A 27,864-nucleotide genomic window follows, 5' to 3' on the forward strand; every position below is an offset into this window, starting at 1 on the left:
TTTAAATAATTCAGTTATGTCATTTATTGCATGCTATTACATTTTTGTAATAAAAATTCATTCGAAGCAAACCAAGCACTGTGCTTAGCTGTCTTACATTCATCAGCTAAACATCATTAACTGTAATCAGCTAAGCTATCTGATCATTAATGGGTGAAAATGGTTGATGTGATTATGATATCTCTACAGGTTAGAGATTGAGAACGCCAGACTGGAGGCCACGGCCAAACAGCAGACCAACCGCATTGAGGTGCTACAGAAGGGCGTTCAGGAGGGCGCTGTGGTGAGTTCCCTCAAAAATCACTAAGAGGTCGAATTAGACCGCTAGTTTGTGAAGTAGAAGTGTCCCGACTCAACTGATGATGGTAGATTTAGACATTAATCCTGACTGAGCCTCGTTTTACCCTCTTAAGTCATCTGGGCTTCACTTTATATGAACTCTGTTTAATTGTGCCAGTGCAGAATGTGCTGACTGTACATGTGAGTCAGTCCGATAGGAAATGTTGTGTAAACTGATGGTGTAGTCAATTTTTTTTCCAGCTATCAGGCTCATCACCTGGAGAAGGGGTTGGTATCAAACATTTAGCTGTGATTCTAGCAGTTCCCTTTATTGGTTGTTCTTTCTTTACTGTGAATTACAGCTCTGCCTCGAATCTCACTCTGATTTACTCTTGAAATAAGAAAGAATGAAGTGTCTGTATAATTGGGTTGTTAGCTGGGTTTTTTCTCTGTTTTGGTGGTGGTCTGTTTGCAGATTTGTTTGGATTGGCATTGATTGTAAACTGTCTTTCTACCTTCTGCATTCCTGGTTTCTGAGATCTAAAGTAGATCTAGAGCTGCATGAAGAACTTTGCTGAGAGAGTGATCAAGATCCTGTTGCATTAACTATCTGTGGTTGTTCTCAGGTCAGGAATCGTTTGGAAGATCTCGTCACAAACCTGCAGAGCAGTAAGATGACGCTAGAAGAGCAGCTCAGCCGAGAGGTGAACTTTGACAAACGTGTCACATTGAGCTTCAAACTGCATAAAAATGCAATGGAAGAAGAGAGGATAGATTGAGAAAATATCAGTTTATTCATAGGATCACCGATATACTATTATAGTTTTTATTCATATTTAAAATTATTTTTTTTCTGACTCATTTTAATTTTAGAGAAAGGGTTAGTAATTTTGTCAATTAAAAAATGGTATTTTAGTTTTAAATTAATGTCTATTTTTATTTCATTTTAGTACTTTTTTACTAATATTTAGTAAATATTCCAAAAAAAAACTATTTATTTTAGGTAACGAAAATGTTTTGTTTTTTTTTGTTTTTTTTTAGGTTTTTAGTCTTAGATTTAGATATTAACACTGATTCATAGTGCTTCAGGAAAATATTATCTGTTTTTTATTTGTGGTCCTCCTCTCTAGGTGCAGAAACAGAGTATGCTATCCCATAATGCCCAGGACTCACAAGTGCTGTGGGAGGAGGAGCTAAAGAGCCGCTCACGACTGGGACTCCGCCTCTCTGAGTTGGAGAAAGAGAAAGGAGAACTGACCAATCAGGTGCCAGAAAGACACTATATGTCCAAATGTGTTACATTAATTTACACCTGATACTTTCATCAAATATGAGATGAAGGTTTGTCGTTTTAGCTGAAATATATATATATATATATATATAGTACCATTCAATAGTTTATGGTCAATACATTTTTTTGTTTTTTGGAAGAAAGAATTTAAGAAATTAATAGTTTTATTCATCGAGGATGCATTAAATTAAGCAAAAGAGACAGTAAAACATTTATAATGTTACAAAAGATTTCTGTTTCAAATAAATGTTGTTTTGAACTTTCTAATTATCAAAGAATCGAGAAATGTATTATGGTTTCCATAAAAATATAAAGCAGCACAAATGTTTTCAACATTGATGATAATCAAATGTTTTTTGAGCTGCAAATCAGCATATTAGAATGATTTCTGAAGGATCATGTGACACTGAAGACTGGAGTAATGATGCTGGAAATTCAGCTTTGGTCACAGCAATAAATTACATTTTGAAATATATTCAAATAGAAAATGGTTATGGTTGTAGCAGTAATATTTCACAATATTACTGCTTTAATTAGGTTGTATTAAACCTCTGTTATTAAAGGATTAGTTCATTTCCAAAATAAAAATTTCCTGATAATGTACCCACCCCCATGTCATCCAAGATGTTCATGTCTTTCTTTCTTCAGTCAAAATTAAAGGAAAACATTCCAGGATTTTTCTCCATATAGTGGACTTCAGTGGGGATCAACGGGCTGAAGTTCCAAATTGCAGTATCAATGCAGCTTCAAAGGGCTCTACAGGATCCCAGCAGAGGAATAAGGATCTAATGTAGCAAAATGATCTGTCATTTGAAAAAAATTTCAAAATAAAAATAAATAATATACTTTTTAACCACATCTTTCACCAGCTCTGTATGCGCATGCATCCTTACGCATTACATAATCACTTTGGAAATGTCACTCGCAGTTAGTTCTTCGTCTGTGTACTTCGGTTCAAAAAAGGAGGGGAGGGCGAAAAACTCCATCTCATTTTCTTGTTCGCTTTGTATACACTGGGTTGGTACTTCCATGCATTACATAGTCACGTGTGACCTTTTCAACGTGACTATGTAATACATGAACTTAAGCTAGTGCATGATGAGCATTTGTGGTTAAAAAATATATACATTTACTTTTTTTTTTTTTAAGAAAATGACCAGTCGTTTTGCTAGATTAGACCCTTAGATTCCTTGGCTGGGATCATGTAGTGTCCTTTGAAGCTGCACTGAAATTGCAATTTTAACTTGTTTGAGAAAAATCCTGGAATGTTTTCCTCAGAAACCTTAATTTCTTTTCGACTGAAGAAAGAAAGACATGAACATCTTGGATGACATGGGGGTGAGTAAATTATCAGGAAATTTTTATTCTGGAAGTGAACTAATCCTTTAAGCTTTTAAGAACCAGAGTGTCACATCTGCGTCCTCTCTCTGTGTTTCAGATGGAGCTCGAGAAGAAAAAGGCCAAAAAACTAGCCGAGCAGAAGAAATCTATGGACACGCGTCTGGAGCAGGAGATGAAGAGAAACACTGACCTTCAGAAAGAAATGTACAGGTGACCCTTTAATCTTTAACCCCGACTGCTGCAGCTCTACACCTGTAGAAGTGTTTGAGTACGTAGAGACGCCGGATATGCGGATCCTCGTGCTTGTGAGTCTGTGAGATACACGCATATACTGCAAATTGCTTTTTATATCTTAGGAGGACTGACTCCAAGCCTGCCTTTTGTGCTGCTGTAGTGCTGTAGAATGACCATGCTCCGGAAGGGAAAACCATGCATTAAGAGCCGGGGGTTGAAAACTTTTTGAATGTGAAGATAAGGGTAAATTTAACTTACTTTGTCTTCTGGGAAACATGTAAGTATCTTCTGTAGCCTCTGAAGGTCAGTACTAAATGAAAAAATATGATATTTAGGCAAAATAAGAAAAATACATCACCAATACGTTCAAAAGTTTTCACCCCCCGGCTCTTAATGCATGGTTTTTCCTTCTGGAGCATCAGTGAGTGTTTGAACCTTCTGTAATAGTTGCATATGAGTCCTTCAGTTGTCCTCAGTGTGAAAAGATGGATCTCAAAATCATACATTCATTGTTGGAAAAGGTTCAATAACACAAAAACGCTGAAAAACCAAAGAATTTGTGGGACCTGAAGGATTTTTCTGAAGAACAGCAGGCAGTTTAACTGTTCAGGACAAACAAGGGACTCATGAACAACTATCACTAAACAAAAAAACACAAGTGTGGATCATTCAGGTAGCAACACAATCAACATAATCAAGCGTATGTAAACTTTTGAATGGGGTCATTTTTAGAAATTACACTATTATTTTGTCTTGTGAACTATATGTATGTGAACATTTTTTTTTATGTGAAATATATTATTCAGGTCAGTACTAAATAAATTTTGTATGATCCCTTTTATTTTAGTAAAATAATTTAGCAAATTCTGAAAGGGTGTTTGTATGTGTGTGTATATATATATATATATATATATATATATATATATACACACATAATTTTAAATATTTATTTATTTAAAAGATAAATTATTTAATATATATTAATAAATAGACTTCAATAATAATAAGTTTTGGTTTCATTTAATTATAGTTTAAGTAATTTTGTTTTGTACTTTTTTTATTTAATTACTTTGTATTAAATATTTCTGTTTAGATTTTATTTCAGTTTTACATTGTCATTTTAGAACTTATTTTAATTTCAACATTTTAACCTCTTTGTTTAAGTTTTGCGTCTAATATTTATATTTTGTTTCAGCTTTATTTTAATTTATGAAGAAAAAAAATCCTCAAAGCTGTTTCTTTTTCTCAGAGCTGTGCTCTTTTGTCACTTAATACTTGATTTTGGTGGGTCTTTCTATTATTTAGTATATAAAACCATGATCTGCATGCACAAAAATAGTCTTCTTTTAATGTTTTATTTTTTACGTTCATCACCAGCAGGAAGAAATACGATTTTTGAGTGCAGATCATGATTTCATATATGAAAAAAAAAAAGGTAATTAATTAATTTTAGTTAACAATAACAACACTGATGCAGAATGTTTCTAATTTCAGTGTATCTGTGTGTGTGTTTGTGCCAGGTTGAAGTCTCTGTTGAAAACTGCTAAGAAGCAGCTGCGTGAACAGGGTGGTGGACAGCTGGAGTCTCCTATGGGCAGCTTCAGAGCAGACATGAGCCACCGGCTGGAGGCAGAGGGCGCTGTCAGCAGAATGAAGACTCGGGTACAGTCTCAGCCTTAGGCATTAACAGATTCTTTATAGTAATTTTAAGACTGTCACATTAGATTACAGTATGCAGACTTGAATGATTCTTTGATTTTTCTCCTGTTGTCATCCTTCTTCTGGCGCAGGTGGATGAGCTCCAGTCTCAGTACGAGCGTGAAGCATCGCGCTGCTCACGGCTGGAGGAGGTGAACAGACAGCTGAAGGAGAAGCTGTCGTCTGTGAAGAGCCTAAGCCGAAGCCATGAGCAGCTGGAACGCAGCAAGAGGCAGCTGGAGGAGGAGGTGGCCAGTCTGCGCAGACAGCTGGAGGCCGGTGTGATGGACCAGAGCCAGGCCGAGCAGTACCGCCGGGAGACGGAGGAAAGAGCCCGACAGGAAATCCGACACAAACTAGAGGAGGTCAACCTCTTCCTGCAGGTACACAACACGAAACTCAACATGCTCCATAACTTGTTCGTTTTAACATGGTTTATACTGGTACGCAAAGTCCATAAGTAGTGAATACAAAAGCATTATTGGCCAGTAAAATCACTTCTGGCATTTGAAACTTTTTTATTTTATTTACTTTTATTTATTTTTTTATTTTATGGTTTATACGTTTCTTGAAAATAAAATTTGCTATTACATTTTGCTTATTATTATGTGTTTTATTTTATTATGTATTCTACGCTCTTCAGATGCAGGTAATATTTTATTTTGTTTATAGTTTTTTTATTATTATTATTATTCATTTAATTTATTATGTTTACATAATAAATATATGTTTATGTAAACATATCAATATACATTTAAATATAACTCAAATAATATAAATAATAATTATAAAATATAAGTAAGTATTATTTCAAAGCATCTCAGTGAAGATTTTTTTATTTTATTAATTTTAAATGTGTTATTATTTGTTTTTTGTTTGCTTCTTTTTTTGGTTAATGTATCATTTAATTTACAAAGAAAAAAGAATGTAACAAATAAAATAAAATATAACAAATAAATATATAACATTAAAATAATAAAATAAAATATATATAGAAGTAGTATAATATAAGTATTATTTTATTGTATGTTAATTATGTTATTTTATTGTTTATATGTTTCTTCAACGTATAATATTTTAAAAAGCTATTAGAACCATTTTGCTTATCATTTATGTATTTTATTTTGTTTATTGTTGTTTTTGTTATTTATTTTATTATTTTTATTATTTTATTATTTTTACTTTAAAACGTATCAAGAGAGTCACAGAAAATTGATGATACATTTAAAATATAACAAAAATAATACATACATGTACATTAAAATAAAATATAAATAAAAATAATAAAATATAAATAAATAAATATTATTTCAAAGCATCTTAATGAAGATATATATTTTTTTTTTATTAATTTATTTTTAATTAATTATTTACTTTTACTTTTCTTTTTTTTTTTTTGGTTAATTTATCATTTGATTTACCAAGAAAAAAATAATGATATAACAAATAAATACATAACAAATTAAAATAATTTGAAAAAAAAAAATCAATAGAAATAGTAAAATTTTTTTTTTTTTTTTTTTACTTTATTAAATTATTTTATTGTTTAAACATGTCTGCGAAATAAAATATCTTATTTTAAAAAGCTATTAGAATTATTTTGCTTATTATTTATATATTTTATTTTATTATGTATTCTATACTCTTCAAATGCAAGTAATATTTTATTTTGTTTATTGGTGTTTTATTAGTATTTATTTAATTTAATTTATTATTTTTACTTCAAAACATACTAAGAGAGTCACAGAAAATTGATACATTTAAAGTATACCTAAAATAATACATACAAATACATGAATAAATAAAAATTATAAAATATAAATAAGTAAATATTATTTCAAAGTGTCTCAATTGAGATTTTATTTCATTAATTTTTGTTCAGTTTATTATTATTTTTCATAATTTTAATTCATCATTTCAATTCATCATTTAATTTACCAAGAAAAAAATTAAAACAATATAACAAATAAAATTAAACATAGCAAATAATTATATAACAAATTAAAATAAATTAATAAATAGTATAATTTTATTTTATTTTATTGTTTACACATTTCTTCAAAATAAAATATACTATTTTAGAAAGCTATTATAATCATTTTGCATATTATTGATGTATTTTATTTTATTATGTATTCTACACACATTAGATGCAGGCAATATTTTATTTTATTTATTGGTATTTTTATTATTGTTTATTTTATTATTTATTTTATAATTGTGCTTTTTTTAAATACAGTTTTAGACCGTTTCATGCAGACAGCCTTTTTTTGGTCATTTTTGTTATAGTATTTAAAAATGTTTTAATTATAAAATATTATTTTATAAAAACACTTATAAAATAACAATTATAAAATAAATAACACTTATAAAATATAATTTTTTATTGTTTGTATTATTTTATAATTTATAATTAATAATTTATATAATTTTATAATTTATAATTTAAAGTTTTAGACCCTGTTTCACACAGATTTTATTTAATTATTTGTTATTAAAATCTATATTATTATAATATTGTTATTTTATATTTGTATATATTATATTTCTAAATTATAAAATATTTCATATAATATTAAATAGATAATTATAATTCTTTTGTTTATTATAAAGTTTTAGACTTTATATGTTTTCTTTGGCAGACGCAGGCGGCGTCTCAGGAAGCTCTGGAGCAGATGAAAGCTGCTAATGAGGCCAGTCAGCGTGCTCAGATGGAGCAGCGCATCAGGGATCTGGAGGGAGAACTCGGACGTTTACGCGGCATTCAGCAGGACAGTCTCGTTCAGAGAGACTCCAGCCGCACAGAGCTGGAGCGCTACAAACAGCTGTACAGCGAAGAGCTGCGTCTTCGCAAGAGTCTGGCTGCCAAACTAGAGAGGTGATGGGAGCCTGTCCTCATAATTATCTTTAGAAATATGTCTTCATCATAATCACAAGTTAATCACATTTTCAGACACGGAAAATGATAATCAGTTTCCAAAAAAAAAAAAAAAAAAAAAAAAAAAAAAAAAACGAAAAATAATAAATTCAAATAAATCACAAAAATAATAAATAGACAAACACATAAACACATAAATCAATCAATCAATTAATCAGTCAATCACAGAAAAGGATTACAAATTTACCAGTACTTTACCAATACTGCAAATAATAAATAAAAATAAATTAATATAAATAAACTTAAATGTAAATAAATAAATATTATTTCTAAACATATCAAGGGAGATCCAGAAAGTTGTTCAAGTAAAAATAATACATTTGAATAAATTACTAAAATAAAAAAAAAAAAAAAAACTAAACATTATAAAATATCAATAAATAGGGGAAATAAATAAATAAATAACTAAATAAATATTATTTCAAAACATATCAAGGTAGATAGAATAAATTGCTAAAATAAAAAAAAAAAACATTATAAAATATAAATAAATGGGTATTAATAAATAAATGAATAAAGAAAGAATTATTTAAAAAAAGAATATTTAAAAAATATATATATATTTTACAAGTAAAACTAAAAATAATACATTTGAAATCCTGAAATTAAAAAAATAATAAATATTATAAAATATTATATATTTTAATATTAATCTTATATATTATCTAATATTATAAAATATAAATAAACAGGTCAAATAAATAAATAAATATTATTTTAAAAACAAAATTATGGTACATTTAAAGTATAACTAATATAATACATACAAATACCTTGATAAATCAAATATTAATAAAAATGATAAAATATGAATAAATAAATTATTTCAAAGTATGTCGGTGAACATTTTCTTATTTTCTTGTTTTATTTTTAATGTATTTTTATTTTTTTTTTTTCTTGGTAAATTCATCATTAATTTATTGTTTAATCAAGAAAAAAATAACAATACAACAAATAAAATAAAATAAAAAAATATATATATACCGTAAAAAATTTACAAAATAAATTAAGAAAATAAAAAATAAATATAAATAATAGAATATTAAGGGACACATTAAACAATTTAATAATGAAAAAATAAATAAATAAAAATAATAAATCACTCTAAACTATTTTAATCAATATTTTAATCAGTCCTAGTAAATATTTTTAATTATAGAATAGGCAGCGATTTCTGTATTTAGTTGACTTATGTGTTTCATAATGGTTATGTACTGTTGTGTATTTTTTACTAATGCAGGTCAAATGAACGGTTAGCGGAAGCCAACACTAAACTCCTGAGCGAGAGGCAGCGCAGTAAATCTCTGCTCACCAGCAGTATAGTGAACGGTGGTTTAGGAGGCCCCGCTCTGGATGTGTCGTCTCTGGGCTCCGTGGGGGCTTATGGAGCCTCTCTAGGACCCCTGAACAGGAGTCTGGGCCTCGGGACGCCTCTGCTGGGCACGGTAGGGGAATCCCAGAGCAACCGCGTAGAGGCCTACCTGGCAAAGGTGAGAGCGATGGTGCATGAAGTCATTTCACTCTCATTTAGGGTTGCCAAATCCAAATCCTACACCACACTGGCTCAACATTCAACGCTAACCATGATCTAATACTTCCTGTTAGCTTTAGAATAGCCACCCAGAATAAATCCCAAGTCAGGTGGCGATTCTAAAACTAACAAGCGATGATAGATTTTCTCCTCCCACTATCTTTCCCTTCGTAAACGTAGCAAATAACCTCCTGCTCTGTTTTTCCTGTGGCTGCTGTCTTGGACTCATGACCTCTTCTGTCTCTGATATCTTCAGCTTCTAGCTCAAAAGTCTGTTTCTCACCTGTCCTCTCTGCAGCCTGATACCTGAGCAGGTGTGTAGCTGATGTGTGCAGATCTTTGTCAGAACACACACACACACATAAACACACACACACCTGCTTTAATGTGTCTCTGCGGCTTCACACAGCTGTTTATGGGAGAAAACGTTGAGTCAGATATCATGCTGGATACATGTCTTTTAGTTTAGATTTGTTTTTGTTTTTTTAGTTTGATTGTATTTTTGTGCACTGTTGTTTTTGAAAAAGCATTTGTGTTTAAAATTTTACTGTTAATGTTATTTCATATTAGTTTAAAATTTTTATATTTATTTAAAAAAATATATATATATATATTTAATAAATAAATAAATAAAAATGTAAAACTAATTATATATATATATATATATATATAATAAATAAACAAAAATGTAAAACTTATTTTATATATATATATATATATATATACTTAAAAAAAAAGTTTGTATTTTTGTGCACTGTTGTTTTTGAAAAACGTTAGTTATTTAGTATTATTCATATATTTTTATAGTGTTAAGTAATATATTGAATTAGCGTTTGTTTTTAAAATTTTACTGTTAATGTTATTTATTATTAGTTTAAATTTTTTGTGTATTTAAAAAAAAAAAATATATATATATATATGTATATATATATGTATATTTTTATATATATATATATATATATATATAAAATATATATAGATTGTATTTTTGTGCACTGTTGTTTTTGAAAAACGTTAGTTATTTAGTATTATTCATATACTTTTATAGTGTTAAGTAATATATTGAATTAGCTTTTTTTTTTTAAATTTTAGTGTTAATTTCAATTTTAGTTTAAATGTTATTTATTTATTTATTTAAAAAAAAAATATATATATATATATATATGTATATATACTTAAAAAAAAACATTGTTGGAAATAAGTAAATTATTTTACTTTTTTATTATTGTTTAGCGCATTGCTTTGTGGGATACATTACTGAATGTAGTGTGTGCTGATTGTTTACTGCACACACATTACCAGTCAAAAGTTTTTGAACAGAAAGATTTTTAATGTTTTTTAAGAAGTCTCTTCTGCTCACCAAGCCTGCTTTTATTTGATCCAAAATACAGCAAAAACAGTAACATTTTGAAATATTTTTTACTATTTTTCTATGTGAGTATATTTTAAAATGTAATTTATTCCTGTGATTTCAAAACTGAATTTTTAGCATCATTACTTGAGTCTTCAGTGTCACATGATCCTTCAGAAATCATTCTAATATGCTGATTTACTGTTTAAGAAACATTTATTATTATTATTATCAATATTTAAAACAGTTGAGTAATTTTTTTTCAGGACTCTTTAAAGAATAGAAAGATCTAAAGATCAGCATTTATCTGAAATAAAAAGCTTTTTTTAATGTTATACACTATACTGTTCATACACTTTACACTTTTTTTTGGTAAAAAAAACTATAGAAATTAATACTTTTATTTAGCAACGATGCTTTAAGTTGATCAAAAAAAGATGATAAAGACATTTATAATATTACAAAAGATTTGTATTTCACATAAATGCTGTTCTTCTGAACTTTCTTTTCATCAAAGAAACCCGAAAAAATTTTTACTCAGCTGTTTTCAACACAAAAATAATAATAATAAATATTTTTTGAGCAATAAATCAGAATATTAGAATGATTTCTGAAGGTTCATGTGACTGGAGTAATGATGCTAAAAAATCAGCTTTGAAATCGCAAGAATAAATTACATTTTTAAATCTATTAAAATAGTAAACAGTTATTTTAAATAGTAAAAATATATGGAAATTTTATCATTTTTACTGTACTTTGTGTCAAATAAATGCAGGCTTGGTGAGCAGAAGAGACTTCTTTAAAAAACATTAAAAAGTCCAAAAACCTTTGACTGGTGGTGTACATGCAGTATACATATACTAGCATGAGTACCTGTTATGTCTGTATTTAATTTTTGTATTTTAATGAATATTCATATTTAAATAAGATCTATGATCAAATATGTGATGTTTATGTTCTGGTATTTTCAGCTCTGTAACTGTATTAGTCCAATTTTGAACCCCTTTATTTGATCCTTTTTTGAGTCATGGTCATATCTCATACTAATATGCATGTTTAAATGATTTAGTTTAGCATCAGATCTGAATTTTTTGATTGCCCCTGACATTTAACAGTCTGTATTCTATCATATACTAATCAAATGTATTATATCACTAGCTGGGCTCACACTATGGCCATGTTTCTTCAGGCAAAAAAATAAAAATAAATAAATAACAAAAATGAAAATTCAGGTCATGTGACCTTAAAGACTTGACTGATGGCTGCTGAAAATGCAGCTTTAATGTTACAGGAATAAATTACATTTTAAAATATATTTTGAATTGTAAAAATATTTTGAATTTCTTTTCTGTTTTTATTATTAATCAAATAAATGCAGCCTTAAATCCCAACATTTTAAATGGTAGTAGATACTTATACTAGAGTTTGGATTTTGACCAGTTGGATGTGTCAAAACCATGACGTGTCTGCATAGTTATGTTTATGCATTCTTATAATGTGAATGCAGCAAAATATCTAAAAAATGCTAGTGCTAGTGCTAGAGTGCTAGTTTTAGGACTGGTGTTTGCTGAGATGAATTCAGATATGTAATCTGGTTCGTCTGTTCCTGTTGCAGATGCAGACGGAGCTGGAGAAGAACATATCGAAGGAGCTGGACTATGGTGAGACAAATTACAAAATGTGACCTTGGACCACAAAACCAGTCATAAGTAGCAATAGCCAACAATACATTGTATTGTTTAAAATGATCGATTTTTCTTTTTAATGCCAAAAATCATTAGGATAGTAAGTAAAGATCATGTTCCATTAAGATATTTCATAAATTTGCTACTATAAATATATCTAAACTTAATTTTTGATTAGTAATATGCATTGCTAAGAACTTCAATTTTAAAGGTGATTTTCTCAATATTTATTTTTTTTTGCACCCTCAGATTCAAGATTGTCAAATTGTTGTGTCTCTTCCAAATATTCGTACATCAATGAAAAGCTTATTTATTCAGCTTTTAGTTAAAGTATAAATCTAAATTTCTAAAAATTGACCCTTATGACTGGTTTTGAGATCCAGGGTCACATATTTCCTCTGAAAAGTCTATAATTTTGATGCACAAATTTCCTGAAAAAATGTTCATGTCTTTTTACAGTAAAATCTACTAAAATTAATACATGCAAGATTAACTTTAATGTTGCTAGTAATATTTCAAGATGAACACTTTGGTTTACTACTTATTATCATCTTACTATACTAAATAGTCTGTTATACTATTATAAAGATCCAGTTGATTTAAGTTACAAGCTATCAGATTTTTTTGTTTGTTTTTGGCCATATAAATATGTGCAACTGCATTAAATTGCATATATATATATATATATATATATATATATATATACATATAATACACACACAAACACACATACATATATATATTGTGACCCTGGACCACAAAACCAGTCTTAAGTCACTGGGGTATATTTGTAGCAATAGCCAAAAATACATTGTATGGGTCAAAATTATTGATTTTTCTTTTATGGCAAAAATCATTAGGAAATTAAGTAAAGATCATGTTCCATGAAGAAATTTTGTAAAATTCCTACTGTAAATGTATGAAATCTTAATTTTTTAATTAGTCATATACATTGTTAAGAACATTATTTGAAGAACTTTAAAGGCAATTTTCTCAATATTTTGATTTTTTTGCACCCTCAGATTCCTGTTGTATCAGCCAAATATTGTCATGTTGTTGTATTTATTTATTAAGCTTTCATATGAAAAAAATGACCCTTATATATATATATATATATATATATATATACGTAAGTATCATACTCGAGGAAGAAGAAAAAAAAAATCAACTTTTTTTTTTTTTTTTTTTTTTTTTTTTTTTTTTTTTTTAGATTTTGCCTAAAGGTTCAATACTCCATTCTTTCAAATGTCAGACTTTACAGTGTTAATTCAATCTTAGAATTGCATTATGACTGGTTTGATCTCCTCTCAGGTCCATGCAAAATGCATTCTGTATTAATTTTATTGGCCTCAAACGTGACTTAATTGTCATTCTTGTGTCATTCTCTTAGTGACAGGAGAGATGGAAGGAGGAACTGCCCGCATGTCTCCTGTAGGATCGGCCTCCGGCTCTCAAAACCTGAACCTAAATGCGAGTCTGGAGCAGCCGGACCCCGTGAGCAGAGCCACTCAACAGTACCTGGAGGTGCTGAAGAAGAACTACATGATCTGACCCACGGTCAGTCCACACACTGTGAACACAATCAACCCACAAACCCTCTCAAGACGTGCTAATGAACCTCCCTAAAACCCATTTAGATTGATAAAACATAAGTTTGTTTACTAAAGCTGGTGTTTTAAAAGTTATAGTGCCTCCTTGTGGTCATTAAAGGAATAGTTCTCCCAAAAATGAAAATTTGCTGGCCATCTTAAGAAAAGTTTGTCTTCTTTAAAACTAATTCCATCACTTGCTCACCAATGAATACTTTGCAGTGAATGGCTGCCGTCAGGATGAGAGTCCAAACAGCTGATTAAAAACAAGTAACCTCATTATGACGGCACCCATTCACTGCAGATGATCTGTTGGTGAGCAAGTGATGTAAAAGGAATTATTCCTTTAATGACCAAGTCTACATGAACATGTTTGTCAGAGTTTGTTTAACATACTCAGGCTCATTACTGAAGAAGAATATATTCATACTTGTAAAATCCAGGTCACCAGACTGATTCCTGCCGGTCAGGAACAATGCAGCCTTGAGATATATCATAACATGAGCAAAACTATCTCTGCAGAGACTGTAATGAGGCCATCAGACTGGACTCGTGTATTAGTTCAGACCACCAAAAGGCCAAAGTTTCGACACTACAATCATTTTGTGATCTTTAATCGAGTGTGACAATGCACTTTCTTGCCTCAGGAGCAAAAGCGTGTTTAGGTCATTGTTGAAGCCATATGGGCGTTGTTGAGGTTTCGAGGTACATGTGCAGCTTTCAGTGTTGCGTCCCTGTTATGAAGACATGTTTTTAATCAAATGTGGGTTTTAGTTGACTATGTATATATTTTGGCTTATTATAAAGAGTGTTACGTGTGTACCGGTAATATTATTGCCAAGTAATGACAATGGTACATTCTACGCTGTCGTGCAATATACTCAACTTATTGTAATTTCAAATGACCAAACTCTCATTTGGAGATGTTTTTTGGGAAACAAATGCTATACTTGAATGAGACGAGACTAGATGGAAATCTGGTGATTTTTCTAGATGTGACAGTGTCACCGCTTCGCTGTGCTCAGGATGAATCGTTTTGTGTGTATGAGTGAACTTCATGAATTGTACCAGGTCATCATTTCAGATGTTGCATAAATTATCTTTTGCATAATATTAATAAAAATAGCTTTTTTTTTTTTTTTATTGTGACAATTTCTTAACAGTTAAGCACATTTTAAACCTAAATTCTCATTACTGCATTTAATATATATTATAATTAATATATATAATGTGTATGTGTGTGTATGTAAATACACATTTGTGTTTGTCTGTGTATATATGCACGCACACACACACACATACATATATATATATATATATATATATATATTAATCGCATACAAAAAAGTTTGAGTTTGCCTAATATATTTGTGTGTACTGTGTGTAATTATTATATATATGTGCACACTAACTAATGTGTATATTTAAGAGAAATATGTTACATACATAATAGTTTTATTTATATAATATAAATTATACAAAAATTATAGTAAATACATATACTTGTAAATATTTCTTAAATATATACATGAATGTATTTGTATTTATATATGCATGATAATTCAACACAGTACACACACATATATAAGGCAAACTCAAACTTTTATTTTGTATGTGATTAATCTGGATTAATATGGTTTTGACAGCCCCTCGTATGTATGTATACGTATTGTGTGTATGTATGTACATATATATATATATATATGGGGTGTGTGTGTGTGTGTGTGTAAATATATATATATATATATATATATATATATATACACACATACATGTATTACATGCATGCATTATATATAAATAATATATAAAAAACAAAATTAAAAACACTAGCATGCATATACAATTGTACATTTTAATAACATGTTTACATGTGTAAAAGTAAAGAAATATTTTTATTACATAATTTAAAAAATGCCTATGCTTATTTGCATAATATCCATAAAACAATGTTTTTTGCATTGTGATATTTTCTTGACAATTAAACAGATTTTAAAATATTTAAAAATAAATACAGATGAAAATTACTAAAACCAGATCAAAATAACTAAAAAACAATAAAAAAAAAGCTTGTTTAGTAAAATAAACATTAACTGGAAAAGTTAAATATGAAAAAAATTAAACTAAAAAAAAATAAAATAGCCAATATTTCTCAATTATTTTTAGTTCATGTATCAAAATAACAAAACATTTTAAAAAAGCTTGTTTAATAAGATAAATGTTAACTGAAAAAATTAAATCTGAAAAAATACTTATTTTATTTCATCTAGTACAGATACAGAAAACAAAATTATATATACGTGTCTTTGTAAAAATATATATATTAATATATATATATATATATACATTTTTTGGTGTGTTAATGACAGTTGGAGGAGAAAATGTGCTTAACTTAATTGTGTATTATGCAAAAAAAAAATTTGTGGTGAAATATGACATGAGTGTGTTTTGATAGTTTTCATCAGATTAATTTGTATGTTTTAGTTTTTGTCAGCTGAAATATGTACGGTCTCTTGCGAGAATTTCAGTATTGTTTTTGACTTGAAATGTTTTAGATGTTTAAAAGCTATAAAACAAACATGGGCCTTATTGTTGTGTTTGTTATTGTGTCAGACCACTTTCATAATGAATATAAAAATCAACCTTTATTTAATATACAAAATTCAACATCACAAATAAACACATCCAGCTTGCTTCTGAATCATTCAGTCAGTGATGTGTCTCAGACACTCTTGATACTCCAAATCATCAAACCCAAAGAAATGGATGAATATTTGACTGTAAAGCACATAATGTGAGGCCTGAGCTGTTAAGAGTTCATCTTATGAGTCTTCAACAGAATCTCAGGTTGTTCTCCAGTTTGTAGATTTTGGCCCTCAGGTTCTTCAGCTCATTCTGGACCTTTACCGTGCGGCTGTTGGTCTGTCGAACTTCATGGAGAATCGCCAGGTCTTGATCAGGGCCCACGTTGAGTGTCAACTAGTGAAAAACAAAGTTATCAAAATAGGCATTATTTTGAATAAACTTGCATTATTACTGCTAATTTAAATAACTAGCAAACAAACAATTGTTTGCCGATTTCAGATCTATACTGATATCTTGTTCGTGTGTAGCTGAAAACCTCAAGCTAAGAAGACACACAAACACAATATATTCTTAAAGCAGATACATAAGAGAAACGACTGACTTTAAAGAGATATTTCTCCACGTCTTTGACTTTCTGCCGCAGGTGTTTGATATCAGTCTTGAATCCCTCCACCTCCATGGCCCGTCTTTTCTCCAGAGCTTCATAACGTTGAGTCATCAGCTGCAGACGTTTGGCCATCTTATCAGAGCGCTCCTAAAAACACACATACGCAAAAATCAGATAATAAAGCCACTGCAACACTCCAGTAAAATATCAAAATATTTTCATATAAAAAGCACCCTCACATGCTTCAAAATAGTACTCCTTTTTAATTTATTGAACATAAAAGGAGATATTTAGCATGATGTTTAGGCTGCTCTTGTTCATAGGACATTATGCTACAGGAACACATGAGGGTGGCTAATCAATCATTTTTTGTTTTCTTCTGGTGAAGGAGTTTGTTTGCGTACTTTGAAGATCTCTCGGCCCACATCGCCCTCCTCTCTGATTTGGGACAGATCTGTCTCCAGATTCACACACTGCTCTCGGTACATGTCAGCCAGTTTATGAGCCTGTTTCAGTTCCTCCCTCAAAGCCTGCTGGGAAAAAAAGACCTGGATAAAGTCTTGTTTTAAAAGATTAAAGAGAATGCAATTCCTCTCTGTAAAACAGTTTTCAGTTAAAACATACTTCTCCTGCACAAAACTATTATACTTTTAAAAATTACAATTTAAAACTGAAATGTAATTCATATGTACAATTTATATGCATACCTATACATTATACACATACAGTCAATAACAAATATATAAACGTTATATATCAGAAATATAAATTACATTAAAAATATACGAAAATAGATATTTCTAACGTTTAATTCTTAAAAGTTGATTAATATGTTTAAATTTAATTTATATATATATATATATATATATTATTTTTTTATTATTTTTATAATAAATATGTATAATGTATATATTAAATATATATTAAATATTATAAAAAAACTACACAAATTAAAAAAAAAAAAAAAAAATCACAATTTATACATATTACATCATTTTTAATGTGTGTGTATATATATATATATATATATATATATATATATATATATATATATATATATATATATATATATATCTGTTTAATTCTTAGTTGATTCTTAAAGGTTAATAATATAATATTTAGCTGATATACTAAACTTAAAACTATTAAAAACTATTTAAAAAAAATGATGTACAATTTATATGCATATGTATATATTATGCAATTTTAACATATTATACATATTAATTATATTATTTTATGTAGGTATATATAAAATGAGTATCTATTAACATTACGTAATTTTAATTATGTAGGTATATATTATACATATATATATATATATATATATATACACACACTACAGTTCAAAAGTTTGGGGTCAGTAAGACTTGTAATAGTCTTTAAAGAAGTCTCTTATGCTCATCAAGGCTGCATTTATTTGATTAAAAATATAGAAAAAAATCAGTAATATTGCAAAATGTTTTTATAATATAAAATAATGTTTTTTATTTTAACATACTTTAAAATAGAATTTATTCCTGTGATGAAAAGCTGAATTTTTATCAGCTGTTACTCCAGTCTTAAGTGTCACATGATCCTTCAGAAATCATTCTAATATGCAGATTTATTATTAGAATGATCAATGTTGGATAATATCAACAGTTGTGCTGCCAAATATTTTTTGGAACCTGTGATTTTTTTTTTCAGGATTCTTTCATGAATAACAAGTTTAAAAAGTTCAGTGTTTATTCAAAATATAAATATTTTATAACAATGTAAATTATTTATTATTAACTTTTAATAAACTTTTAATTATTAACTTAATACATCCTTGGTGAATAAAAGTATTAATTTCTTAAAAAAAAAAAAAAAAAAAAAAAAAAAAAAAAAAAAAGAAACAATAAAAATGTACTGACCCCAAACTTTTGAACGGTAGTGTATATATATGTTTAATTCTTCAAGTTGACTCTTAAAGTTTATTAATATAATATTTACATCTAATTAATATGTATAATTAATAATTATTTTATTAAAATATTATATATTTACTAAAATACATAATATTCATTTATATTAAACTAGCTAGTTACCAAGGCAGCATTTCTTATTTTTTTGTTTAAAGTTGATATACTAAAATTAACTATAAATAAAAAATACAAATGAAAAAAAAAAAAAACTACACAAATTAAAAAAAAAAAAAAATTTATGTAGAATCTATAAGCATACCTATACATTATATTGATATACAGTAGATAACATATGCATGTTATATATCAGGAATATAAAAATCTGAAAATATAAAATAGATGTTTATAATATTTTATTCTTAAAGGTAATCAATATAAAATTTAAATTAGATGAATATACATATATATTATATAAATTTTAATAGAAGAATTTTAATAGATTTACTATTATTTACACATACACACACACACACACACACACACACACACACACACATACATACATACATATATATATATATATATATATATATATATATATATATATATATATATATATATATAAAAAATTAATCACTATTTTTCGCACACATTTTAAATCTAAAACTCTAAAATATATAGCTGCCTTTACCATTTAATAAGGGGATTTATTATCATCATATTTGGGGCTCCTTGCCATTAAAAGTTTGAAAAGTTATTTAAAACAAGAAGAAAATCAGAGCAGACACAAATCAGCTGACTGACCCTGATCTCCTCCCGGTGTGTCTGGCTGGTCTCGTGTTTGGGCTGTGTAATTAACAGAGCATCTTCAGACAGAGGTAGAGGTTGTTCTGGGAAAGTGCGCTCCTCTCGCAGCCGCTCCTGACAAGAGTCCAGCTCTCGCAACAGACGGTCCTTCTCCAGCATCCAGCTCTTCTCGTGAGTTCGACTCTCAAACTTCAGCTGCAGGAAGTCCCTGGTGCTCTCGTACAGCAGGTTCTGCGTGCGCTGCAGTCTGAACACGTGAGAGAGTCTCGCTGAAGTCTGATGCTCAGGGTTTGGTAAATCAGAAGGAGGGATGAACTTACTTGTCGGTTAGAGCTGTGATTCTGTCCTGGTCACGCTGGTGCTGTACCTGTCTCTCCTCCTGATGAATGCGTCGATCCTCCAGCAGCGCCTCCACCTGCTCTTTAGCCAGCCGCGTCTGCTCCTCCAGCTGAGCCTGCAGCGCCTCCACCTGGACTCATACAACAACAGCAGCCATTAAACACAGCAAATACTTTTTTTTTTTTTAATTAGCATATGCTTATTAAATTAAAATGTTTATTCTGCACAACAACAAAAAATTCTAAATTAAAGCAAATTCTATGTATACCTGTATATTATGTACATCTACATAGAATATATATATATATAAAATGATTATATATTTTTTAAATGTAAAGCTAAATAATACAATTAAAATACTGATATTTATAATAAACATTACATTTAAACATTTAAATATAATTACATGTTGTTCTACTATTTTTTGTTACTTTTATATATTTAAAATATCAACACATATATACACTCACAAACACACACAATAATAAAATAATATATAATATAATTATATTTGATTAAAACGTTTATTCTATATGTATATCTATCTACACATTATGTATATCTATATTTATGGAATATTTATATAAAATATAGCTAAAATTATTTATTATTCATTTAAAACTAAAGATAAAATGTAAATATTAACATTACATATTTATACACTTTACATAATTATACACTTAATGTTAATGTATATATTTTAATTTTAATTAAATGTTTAAATTTAATGTTCATCTTTATAGAATATTTATATAAAATAATTACAATTATACATTGTTGCTTTAAAACTACAATGAAATTTAAATATTGACAATTATAATAGGCTAAAATAATATATATAATTTTTAATTTAAAAGTACTCAAATATTGATGTTTAAAATATATAAAAAATAACAAAATAATATATAATATAATTATGTATATATATATATATATATATATATATCTACAAATGATGTACCTCAATATTTATAGAATATTTATAATTATTATATATTAATTATTATAATTATATTATTAATTTAAAGCTAAATTGTAAAACATTGACATTTATAATATATAATAAAAAAAATTTAAAAGTATTCATAAAAATATTGATATTTAAAACATATAAACTAAAATATTATTTAAAAAATATTTAATGTAATTATATTTAACATGTTTATTCTGCACCAAAAGAGTTAAAGCAAATTATATGTATATCTACACGTTATGTACATCTATATTTATATAATATTTATAATATGTAAAAATAACATTTATAACATATGTTACATATATAACAAATTATAATATATATCAGTTTAAAATATTTACAAAACAAAATGTGTGTATTATATTGATATTAAATTATAACATATTGACATTTATAATATTTTTTAATACATCATTACAATTAAAATCATGGAGACTGGAATAATGATGCTGTAAATTTATCTTTACATCAAAGGAATAGATTGCATTTTTTAAATAATTTCTATTCAAATAGAAAACCAATGTTTTAATTTGTAATAATATTTCACAAGTTTACTGCAATTTTGATCAAATAAATGCAGCCTTGTTGACCATAAGAGAGACACACACCTGGAGGAGTAATGTCTGGTTGTCTCTCTTGTACTGCTCTGAACTAGCATCTTCTTCCTTGGACGATTTCCTGCTTCCTGTAGTTTGAAACACCACATGCTGTTTACATAGACAAGATGATTCAATCCACCCATTAAACTACCACAGTTTAGTCACTAGTAACTACATCTGAAACAAAAAAAAGAGCAAACCTTTCACAGATACAGGCCTCGGTTTCATCACCTTTGATTCCTCATGTGATCTCAGCTGCACCTTCTTTTGAGGGACTGTGACCTAAAAATCATATTATTACAAAACAAAATAAATTCCAATCCAAAAGAAAGCATAAAACTTCACAAAATAAGATAGATTTGTGTTGTTTTGAACCTTGTGTGGAGGCTCGCGAAGGAAATACGTGATCTCGCCCGGATCCGGCCCCACCAGCGCTAGAAGATGCTGGATCTTCTTCCGGTCCTCCAGCTCTCTGACGGTGACAAAAAAACCACTTCAGCCTCAGATGTCACGATTGTGCTCTCGTATGCGTGCTGAGGAGACATCTGACCTGATTTTGAGGCGGTCGTTCTCGGCGTAGAGTCGCAGCGCCTGCTCTCGCTCCTGGAACAGATACACCTGCATGTCACTGAGAGCGTTCTGGAGCTCTGCGATCTCCTCCTCGCGCTGACGCACCTCCCACTGCAACTTATGCTGCACAAACACGCACGGCATTATATGCATATGCAAAAACCAACAGTACAAGGTGGACAGAGCAGGAACATAATCCAGGTGATAGGAGGCCACAGGTCACCTGCTCCTCTGCGGTGCTCCTGTACTTCTCCAGCATCTGCAGCAGGTCATCATGTTCTCCATCAAACTGCGCCACTTTCTGCCTGTAGAACTCCAGCAGCTCACGGGACGGCCGCAGGTACGCCAGGCGCTCAGAGATTGAGGGCAACGGAGGCTCATGTTGCGGGCTGAGCCCAGGACTGACACAAACAGAGAAAAAGAGTAAGAGATGCTTAAAAGTGTGTTACTTGGGATTTCAGATATGCTTCGTTCATCCATATGGTCCCCAATAGTATACAATAGTAATATACTGCAAAATGTTATTACAATATAAAGTAATGTTTTCTATTTGAATATATTTTAAAATACACTGCTCAAAAAAATAAAGGGAACACTTAAACAACACAATGTAACTCCAAGTCAAACACACTTCTGTGAAATCAAACTGCCCACTTAGGAAGTAACACTGATTGACAGTCAATTTCACATGCTGTTGTGCAAATGGAATAGACAACGGGTGGAAATTATAGGCAATTAGCAAGACACCCCCAATAAAGGAGTGCTTCTGCAGGTGGTGACCACAGACCACTTCTCAGTTCCTATGCTTTCTGGCTGATGTTTTGGTCACTTTTGAATGCTGGCGGTGCTTTCACTCTAGTGGTAGCATGAGACGGAGTCTACAACCCACACAAGTGGCTCAGGAAGTGCAGCTCATCCAGGATGGCACATCAATGGGAGCTGTGGCAAGAAGGTTTGCTGTGTCTGTCAGCGTAGTGTCCAGAGCATGGAGGCGCTACCAGGAGACAGGCCAGTACATCAGGAGACGTGGAGGAGGCCGTAGGAGGGCAACAACCCAGCAGCAGGACCGCTACCTCCGCCTTTGTGCAAGGAGGAACAGGAGGAGCACTGCCAGAGCCCTGCAAAATGACCTCCAGCAGGCCACAAATGTACATGTGTCTGCTCAAACGGTCAGAAACAGACTCCATGAGGGTGGTATGAGGGCCCGACGTCCACAGGTGGGGGTTGTGCTTACAGCCCAACACCGTGCAGGACGTTTGGCATTTGCCAAAGAACACCAAGATTGGCAAATTCGCCACTGGCGCCCTGTGCTCTTCACAGATGAAAGCAGGTTCACACTGAGCACATGTGACAGACGTGACAGAGTCTGGAGACGCCGTGGAGAACGTCCTGCTGCCTGCAACATCCTCCAGCATGACCGGTTTGGCAGTGGGTCAGTAATGGTGTGGGGTGGCATTTCTTTGGAGGGCCGCACAGCCCTCCATGTGCTCGCCAGAGGTAGCCTGACTGCCATTAGGTACCGAGATGAGATCCTCAGACCCCTTGTGAGACCATATGCCGGTGCGGTTGGCCCTGGGTTCCTCCTAATGCAAGACAATGCTAGACCTCATGTGGCTGGAGTGTATCAGCAGTTCCTGCAAGACGAAGGCACTGATGCTATGGACTGGCCCGCCCATTCCCCAGACCTGAATCCAATTGAGCACACCTAGGACATCATGTCTCGCTCCATCCAACAACGCCACGTTGCACCACAGACTGTCCAGGAGTTGGCGGATGCTTTAGTCCAGGTCTGGGAGGAGATCCCTCAGGAGACCATCCGCCACCTCATCAGGAGCATGCCCAGGCGTTGTAGGGAGGTCATACAGGTATGTGGAGGCCACACACACTACTGAGCCTCATTTTGACTTGTTTTAAGGACATTAATTTTTGTGTGATTTTGTTGTCAGCACATTCAACTATGTAAAGAACAAAGTATTTAATAAGAATATTTCATTCATTGAGATCTAGGATGTGTTATTTTAGTGTTCCCTTTATTTTTTTGAGCAGTGTATAATTTACTCCAGTCTTCAGTGTCACATGATCTACATGACAAGTCAAAAGTTTTTGAACGGTAAGATTTTTAATGTTTTTTAAAGAAGTCTCTTCTGCTCACCAAGCCTGCATTTATTTGATTCAAAGTACAGCAAAAACAGTAACATTTTGAAATACTTTTACTATTTAAAACAACTGTTTTCTGTGTGAATATATTTAAAAAATTTATTCATTTCTGTGATTTCAAAGCTGAATTTTTCACGGAGTCTTCAGTGTCACGTGATCCTTCAGAAATCATTCTAATACGTTGATTTGCTGACAAAATATTTAAATATTTAAAACAGTTGAGTAATTTTTTTTTTTTTTTTTACAGGATATTTAATAAATAGAATGATCCAAATATCAGTATTTATCTGATATTTATCTATTTCTTTTTTTGGGGATAAATTAATACATTTATTAAGCAAGGATGGTATAAATTAATCAAAAGTGATGTTAAAGACTTTTATAATGTTACAAAAGATTTTTATTTCAGATAAATGCTGTTCTTTTGAACTTTCTATTCATCCAAAGAAAAACTGAAAAAGAATTCTACTCCACTGTTTTCAGTATAATAATAAAGATAAATGTTTTTTTGAGCAACAAATCAGAATATTAGAATGATTTCTGAAGGATCGTGTGACTGGAGTAATGATGCTGAAAATTCAACTTTGAAATCACAGAAATAAATTACATTTTAAAATGTGTTCACACAGAAAACATTTATTTTAAATAGTAAAAATATTTCACAATTTTACTGTTTTTGAATACTGGCGTGATGATGCTGAACGTTTAGCTTTGATCACAGGAATAAATGACATTTTAAAATATATTCAAAAACAGTTATTTTAAACAGAACAAATATTTCACAATATTACTACTATTGCTGTGTTTTGGATCAAATAAGTCCAGGCTTGGTGAGCAGAAGAGACTTCTTTAAGAAACATTAAAAATCTTTTGACTGGTAGTGTATGCTTTATTATTATAATTATTGTTGTACTCCCAAATATTTTTTGGAACCTGTGATATTTTTTTAAGGATTCTTTGATGAATAAAAAGGTAAAAAGAACAGCATTTATTCAAAATATAAATATTTTCTAACAATATAAGTTTTTGCTATTACTTTTTATTTAAGTATTATTTAACATCCTTGCTGAATAAGAGTATAAATTTCTTTAAAAAAAAAAAATTACTGACCCCAAACTTCTGAACAGTAGTATCTATGTTAGAAAAGACTAAAAATCTATGTTTTAAATAACTGGTGTTGTCTTTAACTTTTTATTCATCAAAGAATCCTGAAAAAAAAGTATCACAGGTTCCAGTTTCCAGCACTGATCACAATAATAATGTGACACTGAATACTGGAGTAATGATGCTGATCACAGGAATAAATTACATTTTAATGTATATTAAAATAGAAAAACGTTATTTTACATTGTAATAATATTCTACAATAATCCTTTTTTACCTTTTACGGTCTTTTGCAGGAGGAGAATCCATCATCACAGTGTATGGCCTAAAATTTAAAACAGAATTTAATGTGACACACTCAAAATACAATAAAAAATATAATAATAAAATAAATATATCAAATTAAAATACTGTATTTATATACATTTTTAGGTGATTTTAAGTACATAATAATCTGTAAACGAACAAATTTTAATCTAAAATTAAGGCAAATCATACATGTAATATATAAATAATAAATAAAAAAGTTTGTCAAGACAAACTTTAAGTTGGCTTGAGAAAGCCGGACCAGAAAGTTTTAAAAAGTTTGAAAAGTTTGAAAAGTTTAAAAAGTTTACAAAGTTTAAAAAGTTTTAAGTTTGGATGGTTTTCAGTCTGAAATAGCATGATTAGCATGTACTTAGCATGTAATTTGCATGATTAGCAAATTAACAGCATGTTACTAGCATGATTAGCAAATTACGAGCATGTTGCTAGCATGTTTCTAGCATGATTAGCAAGTTGTTAGCATGTTTCTAACATGATTAGCAAGTTGTTAGCATATTTCTAACATGACTACCAAGTTGTTAGCAAGTTGCTAGCATGTTTTTAGCATGATTAGCAAAGTTGCTAGCATGTTTCTAGCATGATTAGCAAGTTGTTAGTAAGTTGCTAGCATGTTTCTAGCATGATTAGCAAGTTGTTAGCAAGTTGCTAGCATGTTTCTAGCATGATTAGCAAGTTGCTAACATGTTTCTGGCACGATTATCAGAGTTGCTAACATGATTAGCAAGTTGTTAACATGTTTCTAGCATGATTATCAAGTTGCTATCATGTTGTTAACGTGTTTCTAGCATGATTATCAAGTTGTTATCATGTTGTTAACATGTTTCTGGCATGATTATCAAGTTGCTAGCATGTTTCTAACATGATTACCAAGTTGTTAACATGTTGCTAGCATGATTAGCAAAGTTGTTAGCATGTTTCTAGCATGATTACCAAGTTGTTAACATGTTTCTAGCATGATTAACAAGTTGTTATCATGTTGTTAACATGTTTCTGGCATGATTATCAAGTTGCTAGCATGTTTCTAACATGATTACCAAGTTGTTAACATGCTGCTAGCATGATTAGCAAAGTTGTTAGCATGTTTCTAGCATGATTAACAGGTTGCTAGCATGTTTCTAGGATGATTAGCAAAGTTGCTAGCATGTTTCTGGCACGATTAGCAGAGTTGCTAACATGTTTCTAGCATGATTAGCAAGTTGCTAGCATGATTCTGGTTGCTAGCCATAGATAAATAGGTAGTAATGGTTAGATGATAGATTGATTATATAAATTTTAAGGTGATTTCAGTACATATAATAATCTGTAAACGAACAAACTTTAAAATTAAGGCACATCAAACATGTAATATGTCAATAATCATAAAAACAGCCCAAAGAAAAGCTCTTTTGTTCACATACAGGTGTGATCAGTGTGACGCACGGTAATGGTTGTCATGTAAACACAGGGACGCTACGCGGTGGGAAATCTGAACGAACAAAGCGTTTTTACAGGTTTATTTAGACCAAGAATCTATTGTGTGATCAAATTAACAGCCTAAATGCTCACTTTAGTCACTTTATTTATTCACCAACCTGTCAGGTGTGCAGTAAACAGCTGCTGTTGCACAATAAAATCAAAATATCATAAATAACGGTCAATCATGATTTGACTAACCGACTACATCTGTCATTTTCAATATTTACCGCACGCTTACACGATTAAATCATAGCCAAAATCATTTTCTCGTGAGAAAACAAATGTTTGTGTAATAGTTACCTTGAGTGTGTGTGCTTATGTTCGCAGCTCGCTTTTAAAACACGCCGGTTAGAAACCGGAAGTCTCGGTGTGTATTAGAGCGCGTTCTGACCGCGTCCCCTGCGACGCAGAGTCTGCGCAACAACAACGCAGCCTGGTGTCAGACTCCCGCAGCAGGCGCCTGTCAGTTCGACATTATTTCCTGCTGACACTCACCGGACGGGGATTGATT

At 30.4% G+C, this 27,864-nt stretch overlaps 2 protein-coding genes across 12 annotated transcripts in view; one reads left to right on the forward strand and one right to left on the reverse strand.

Moving 5' to 3' along the window:
- The window catches only part of si:ch211-272n13.3 (ankyrin repeat domain-containing protein 26), a 48,715-nt gene extending 32,188 nt beyond the window's left edge, over nt 1-16,527 (forward strand). For 7 of the 10 annotated variants that reach the window (XM_051098920.1, XM_051098928.1, XM_051098929.1 and 4 more), the window contains 11 exons: nt 190-283; nt 541-567; nt 906-983; nt 1,410-1,544; nt 3,009-3,121; nt 4,666-4,807; nt 4,936-5,226; nt 7,486-7,721; nt 9,022-9,271; nt 12,279-12,324; nt 13,739-16,527. In XM_051098920.1, coding sequence (XP_050954877.1) covers nt 190-283; nt 541-567; nt 906-983; nt 1,410-1,544; nt 3,009-3,121; nt 4,666-4,807; nt 4,936-5,226; nt 7,486-7,721; nt 9,022-9,271; nt 12,279-12,324; nt 13,739-13,899 — 1,573 coding nt within the window. In that variant the 3' untranslated portion in view covers nt 13,900-16,527. Of the gene's footprint in view, nt 1-189; nt 284-540; nt 568-905; nt 984-1,409; nt 1,545-3,008; nt 3,122-4,665; nt 4,808-4,935; nt 5,227-7,485; nt 7,722-9,021; nt 9,272-9,568; nt 9,627-12,278; nt 12,325-13,738 lie in introns of all 10 variants that reach the window. The other 3 variants (XR_007825692.1, XM_051098923.1, XM_051098924.1) reach the window with 3 other exon arrangements.
- Nucleotides 16,528-16,560: 33 nt separating this feature from the next.
- On the reverse strand, nt 16,561-27,791 carry ccdc77 (coiled-coil domain containing 77). Of its 2 annotated transcripts, none has more exons than XM_051098930.1 (12): nt 27,654-27,791; nt 25,849-25,896; nt 22,534-22,711; nt 22,291-22,433; nt 22,116-22,212; nt 21,941-22,022; nt 21,750-21,826; nt 20,147-20,295; nt 19,824-20,073; nt 17,535-17,660; nt 17,125-17,277; nt 16,561-16,916 (listed from the first exon to the last, which is right to left on the reverse strand). In XM_051098930.1, the coding sequence occupies exons 2-12, from the start codon at nt 25,881-25,883 to the stop codon at nt 16,770-16,772; spliced, it is 1,437 nt and encodes a 478-aa protein (XP_050954887.1). In that variant the 5' UTR covers nt 25,884-25,896; nt 27,654-27,791; the 3' UTR covers nt 16,561-16,769. The 2 variants fall into 2 exon arrangements, with proteins under 2 accessions (XP_050954887.1, XP_050954888.1); XM_051098931.1 differs by lacking the exon at nt 27,654-27,791 and adding an exon at nt 27,470-27,637.
- Between the last annotated feature and the right edge of the window lie 73 nt (nt 27,792-27,864).

Source organism: Labeo rohita, chromosome 25 (assembly GCF_022985175.1).
Source record: "Labeo rohita strain BAU-BD-2019 chromosome 25, IGBB_LRoh.1.0, whole genome shotgun sequence".
Classification (NCBI taxonomy): domain Eukaryota; kingdom Metazoa; phylum Chordata; class Actinopteri; order Cypriniformes; family Cyprinidae; genus Labeo; species Labeo rohita.

Coding starts and splice junctions, on each gene's coding strand:
- ccdc77 (XM_051098930.1), bottom strand. CDS start 25,883: ATGATGGATTCTCCTCCTGCAAAAGACCGTAAAAG. Junction 22,712..25,848: donor CCTGCAAAAGACCGTAAAAG/GTAAAAAAGGAT, acceptor TGTTTGTGTCAG/TCCTGGGCTCAGCCCGCAAC. Junction 21,827..21,940: donor GAGGCCTGTATCTGTGAAAG/GTTTGCTCTTTT, acceptor TTCAAACTACAG/GAAGCAGGAAATCGTCCAAG.